The 6085-nt window shown below is 38.1% G+C and overlaps 1 protein-coding gene across 13 annotated transcripts in view; it reads left to right on the top strand.

Annotated features, from left to right (window-relative positions):
• Nucleotides 1–600: 600 nt before the first annotated feature.
• The window catches only part of LOC124304474 (uncharacterized), a 30944-nt gene continuing 25459 nt past the window's right edge, over nucleotides 601–6085 (top strand). For 6 of the 13 annotated variants that reach the window (XM_046762755.1, XM_046762757.1, XM_046762759.1 and 3 more), the window contains exons 1-3: nucleotides 601–696; nucleotides 1102–1313; nucleotides 4642–4750. In XM_046762755.1, coding sequence (XP_046618711.1) covers nucleotides 1257–1313; nucleotides 4642–4750 — 166 coding nt within the window. In that variant the 5' untranslated portion in view covers nucleotides 601–696; nucleotides 1102–1256. Of the gene's footprint in view, nucleotides 723–1069; nucleotides 1314–4641; nucleotides 4751–6085 lie in introns of all 13 variants that reach the window. The other 7 variants (XM_046762756.1, XM_046762754.1, XM_046762760.1 and 4 more) reach the window with 6 other exon arrangements.

Genomic DNA, 6085 nt, shown 5'->3' with positions numbered 1-6085 from the left:
ACAATAAGTATTTTTTTTCTTTTGTTTTTTCAAGATTAAAATTTGCACCAGTTACACTGCGTGCGACAGACTTCAACGTGTCTCGCGAGAATGGCTCCAGTGTCGCCATTTTTTAATATTTGTTGATAATAATTTTTTGTTTAATACTCAAATATATGCCTAATAACTTTCTGATATATTATACTTTTATTACCTCTCCTTTCATCTAAATAAAAAAAAAGAAATTTGTTAAAAAAGCGCTTTTCCTTTGTTCTTACAGTGGAGTTACCCGTTACAAGATAAAATTAAATGTACAATTTATAACCGTGAGCAAGAAAGAAGGTACGGAAGATGCAGCGGCGGGGTGAGATGCTGTTCGGAAATTGTAAGGAACCGGAATTATTTTATAGGCTAGTACGTATGTATGTATGTATGTATACATACATCGATAGACGTTGGGCACGCCTGTAGGGTACGCTAGGTAACCATCCGCCAAAGTGGCGCCAGGTATGTCATGCATCTATACAGCAGGATCGTGTGCTGTGTTAGGCATAGGACAGCGCGTTGCGGCAGTATCGACCGGCGGCCGGACGCCTGCGCCTAAGATATCTCCACCCGCGCGACGCGGACGCCGTCGGCGCATTTTACCGGAAAAAGACGGCAGTGTCTCCCTGGATACGTAGGACGTTGTGCTCGTGAATATTTCCTAGTCGAAGAGTAAGGGTTCTCCTATCACGTTATAGGTGTGACACAGCGAGATCGTTAGATAATTTCACTCGAAAATTATACCGTCTTACGTTTGATTACTTTTACAATTCATTATAGAACACTTGTGCCATACTTGTAACTAGACGTAATTTGCCTGCTACTCTCTATTCCTCACGAGCGAAAGAAGTGTGTAGCGAGTGATTGCGGGGTGAAAGTGGGAGGAAGGAACAGAAAAAGAGAGCAAGTGAGAGAGAGAGAGAGAGAGAGAGAGAGAGAGAGAGAGAGAGGGAGGGAGAGAGAGAAAAAGAGAGAGAGAGAGAGACCTCTTATAGTTAGTTTTACGTTTAGCTTTCCGTTATTTTTTTTTTCTGTTTCATTCTAGTAATAAGAAAATGAGGTAGAATGTTTTTTAAGGACCTGGAGTCCAGCCGGGGTTAAATTCACGCCGTAGCGAAGGCGGTCGTCTTTTGACTGACAGACCGACCGACCGCCGTGTCAGCAGCTCGCTAGCGTCTGTCCGTCAGTCGCATCGTATCACACCGTTCTACTGCCTCACATACTCCGACCTCATGATTGGTTCATTTTGGAACTTGTGTCGTGCGTGTCCTTCAATGCCTATAGACAAGGTGAGAACAATATTATCCCCGTTTACCCTTGTATAATTTGATTATGTGTCATATCGTGTTCAGACGGATATAAAATGCTTTTTTACATGTTTTAAAATATGTCTGATTACGTAATTATAATCTTACACTTCGAAATTTCAATTGTATATCTATAACGATATGTCGTTTAACGAGCATATCTATAATACGTATGCATGTGTCGTTGAATTCGCTCCAGATTCGTACCAACAGCTTTGCAAAGACGAAAAGATTTTGAAAATGGCATTAATTATAGATAGATATGTTGACACATTAACATACTAGTTTCGAAAATGTATAAATCACACGTGAAAAACGAAACAGTCATAGTTCACATTCATGGTTTCGATCAAGCTTACATGTACGGTGCGTTTTGAAAATCGTTTGACGTTTAAAATGGCGACTGTGACCAACTTCAGGCAGAAATTTACGTCTGATTGTGTTTCGAGTGTACGTATGCTGTTCTTAGAACGAGCCGGTGTCGAATACGAATGAACGAGGAATCGCGTATAATTCTCACTCGTTGTATGTGACATTGCAGAAATCGCGTCGTAGAGAACGTATACTATACGACTATAAGCATGTACGTGAGATTTATATTAGCTTGAATACAAAAGTTTATAGGTATATAGATACACCTGTAAATATGTAGGACATCATTTGAACGATAAGCTCTTTTGTATCTGACCGATGTGCAACCCTTCTACCACTATTTCGTTTTTGCAGCACGTATAATTTATAATATATTTCATGCATTGACCTATACTTACTGTTTTTTATACGTGCCCATGCACAGTATAGAAGTAATCCGAATTGATAACGCGTGCAGGCCTGCAACGAAATCCTCCTTCTAAAAATTTATGATAAATATGAAGGATTCAATATGCCGAATCTGTGTATATCCGCTTTTCATTTATTGCTGTCGAGTGTAATGTAATACATGATATGATTTTTTTTTTATTGCTAAAAATTCGGAGTTTATTGTGTTTTGTTTTTGCATTTAGACTACTTTAATCTACTGAAATAGCATCTGTTTATACAAAAACAGTTCAAACAGATAGAAAGAGAAAGAAAGATATCGCCTAACGTTCACATATTGCACCTAGAAAAACGATAGAAAGGAAAATGGTCGGAAGAAATGATTGCAGATTTTTGTTCGTCAATTCGCCGTGAAATTCCAATCGATGAGACGAAAAGAAAGAAAACTTTAAAATAACTAGAATTATTCTAATAAATAGATTTTCCGACGATTTTAGTGTCCAAACTTTTTAACTTCATAACTTTTTTTAAATCAATATTGTTGCCATCATTGGTGTTTGATTGTAATTTGTAAGCAAAAATAGGGTTTTATTGAAAACAAAAACTACACGAAAAGTGTACGTGGTGTATATTTTTTATTACTATATTTCGATTCAAGAGTATCAAATCTATTGTAATTACACACAATAATAAGAATGATAAAAAAATTATTTTTTTTTACAGACCAGTGTAATATACTATTGGATATTCACGATAGACGAGCTAGAAATTTGCGAGATTTTCCTGTTTTATCGTGCAAAGTCCTGTTAGGGGGTGTTTTGTATTTTTAAGTGTTGTTGAACTGATCTCATAGGAACATCGAACGCGTCACTTCCACTCAATTTTACTTTTACTGCAAAGAGAGACATCGCCGGTATCAACATTCTTATTACTTGTAAACTATTACCACAAGCTATTACTTTTATGCTACTGTATACATATATCGTTACAATTCTTATCGAGATGTCTGTCCGTAATACTCGTGGTATAATAATGTGCTGTATCCTGGGTACGCTTTGCTACGGTAGCAGCTTATGGGGGAGTACATTTTATTGTTAGTTAGGGTATAGTTCAGTGGTCACCGCACGACGTTTTTAAACGTGACTAAAAATACTACTGATATCCATCTACGTGATATCTATATAGGTAATCAAACACTACAGTATCGGTAATGTTATAATAGTAATTGGGTTTAACAGGCACATGAGTAGGAAATTGAGAAGGAAGAAAAAAAGCAAAAATATAATCGGCTCCGAGGATTAAATCCACGTTGTTCTACAGGCAACTGCAGTGTTTTATTTTAACTTCACGCACCTTGATACTGTACAGTATACGAGGCCCATTGTTCGATTTTAGGAATTCTCAGCAATTTCGAAAATTTTGTCGCTAATTTTTGTGCAGTACCACGGGCGATTTTCAATCAAGTATACACAGTGGAGATATATTAAAACAGCCGTGTAACGACTTCAGTCAATCTACGGCAGAACTTTACAGTGATTAAGTCCATTTAAGGAAACGAATGGAATATAAATTATTGTTGTATAGTGTTATTTTCTTCACTCATATAGTACAGTTTTTTTTATAACATTATCAATGTTTTCACCACCCATCGATTCATCCAAATTATTCCCCGGCCAATCTGCGAACTAGAAACATATAGTAAAATAAGAAAATGCGGAAAATGAAAGTAACAGGATCGACCGAGTCCCTGAATTTCGAGTCTGTGTCCCGCAGTGCAGGACGCAAGAAACTGCAGTTCTGCGGGCTGCGGCACCATTGCGTCACTAACTCGTAGTCCCTAACGGCGTTTCGACTATGCGCATTCTAAACATCCGAGGGCCTACAAATGTGCAGAAAATGCAAATGCTCACGTTCGAAATATTGAGTTGATTATAAAACCTTTGTTACTGGATTCTTAACATAATAATAGTCTGAAATTGCAATTCCATTGAACGAATAAGGCAACCCCACATAGAAGTCTAGTAATGAAAGACACATCAAAGTTATGCACACCAAGTTATAATCGGGTGGTAGAAGTTGGGATGATGTTTTTTGCACTTCCACTGACGTTTAGACATTTAGACTCGATTGTCGACCAACCCAATTCTCGGTGACAATGTGAAATAGTGAAAATATACGAGATTGAAGTTAGTAACGTTGACGCGAAAAAATCATCACTTTGCAATTTTAGAATAATTTTGAAAGAGTTGAGTTTAAAAAACATGAAAACGTCTCGGCTTCATTACGGCTTACTCGATACCAGACGATTCTGAGGTTGCAAAAAAATTATTTTTCCTAAATTATCATTTATTGTTCCGCTATGCTACGCTACTAACTTCAACCTCAAGACAATACGGTACAGGTACATACAGTCAATTGACACCAGTGTAACGTAGTTGTTGTGCCAGAGTGCACCTATACGTATGTTAAAAAGTGTGAACGGAATACAATCGAGTGTTTTGCTGTTGACGATAAAGTGAACGGCTGACGGGTCAATGTTCGTACGTTTCAGCAGCTCCATTCGGAGTATCGGAGCACGTACACATGGCACGAGTACACCGGACCCCACCAGGATCAGCACACGGTTGTACGGCGATCACCGCAGCCGGCTCCAGCGTCAAGTAAGTCGTGCCTGACATTAATCAATCCTTCCGGTTTTTATATCGTTTAATGAAAACGAGAGGAAAGTGAATCGTCGGAGTCATGATTCGACGACTGAAGGTCGTATGTTGTATATCACGGTATATGATCGCGTGCGGGCGACAACAATGACGCAGGTGAAGAATGGCGTTTTCGAGTCAATAGGTATCATACTTGGATTTGCGAGGTTCGATTCTACATCTAGGTATACACGGGGGTCCCAAAATTCACGGAAGAAGTAATTTTGGTAGAAAACGCAGGTTTATAATTAAAAATTAAATTTTTTTTAAACGATTCACGAAGTACCGAATATAGGGTTATGTATGGAATAGGATATCGGGTAAACGACCTCCACGGCTTTGCTGTAGGCATATACGCACTCTTCTTTTCAAATTTTCCTCCACCTTTAATTTCTCGTTTTGGTGATCAGAATCGACCACCCAGATCATGCGATTTAACGCCGTCGCACTTTTTTCTTTGGGGTTTTTCCAAGTCCAAGGTTTATGCTGACAAGCCCACGACCACTCACGCCTCGAAGGAGGAATTGAGCGCATATATGCAAAACGGGAATGGGAAATTTCAATAAAAGAGCGTGTATGTGCGTACAGCAAAGCCATGGAGGCCAATTACCCGATATCCTATTCCATACATAACCCTATGTATACTGTATACTTCATGATTCAATAAAAAAAATTGAATTTCTAATTACAAACCTGTGTTTTCGATTACAATTACTTCTTGCGTGAATTTTGGGACACCCTGTATATCTGCCAGAGAACAGATTTGAGATTAGTGTTATTATTGCTGGTCACGAGTTTCGAAGTAGATCAGTTTTAAACAGTTTCGTACCGAAAAATTGTATTTTCAGAGTTGCGTCACTGTTGTCACCGGCCTATATATAGAGCATATGTATACACCTATGTATAATATGTGTAGTATAATTTTTACGTTTATCAGCACATGCAGGCATAACATATTATAGACGATCGGCGGTCACGAGTTATAGCTACGAAGTATTGGTATATGTATACGTTTTGCATAAAACACCGGATTTCAGGTATACTGAAAATCATTTCATTAATTTTTGTATGCGGAATGTGGGAATGACTTGATATAGGTTCAAGATACAGACTCAGACATTTCAGCGCCGAATGGCTCTGGAAGCTAAAGTTTGACACATTTGACGTGATAAGCTATCGTTCTATAAACTTAATATATACTTGTGATATTTTTAGGTTTTCTTCGTGAAAATCATATACCGGAATTTATGCGACAGCGGGGCTACTTTTTTTTTGTACTATCTTTGAACATTATTA

The sequence above is a fragment of the Neodiprion virginianus genome, chromosome 5, assembly GCF_021901495.1.
Source record: "Neodiprion virginianus isolate iyNeoVirg1 chromosome 5, iyNeoVirg1.1, whole genome shotgun sequence".
Taxonomy (NCBI): Eukaryota; Metazoa; Arthropoda; class Insecta; order Hymenoptera; family Diprionidae; genus Neodiprion; species Neodiprion virginianus.
This window is presented reverse-complemented; position numbering and strand designations above follow the sequence as displayed.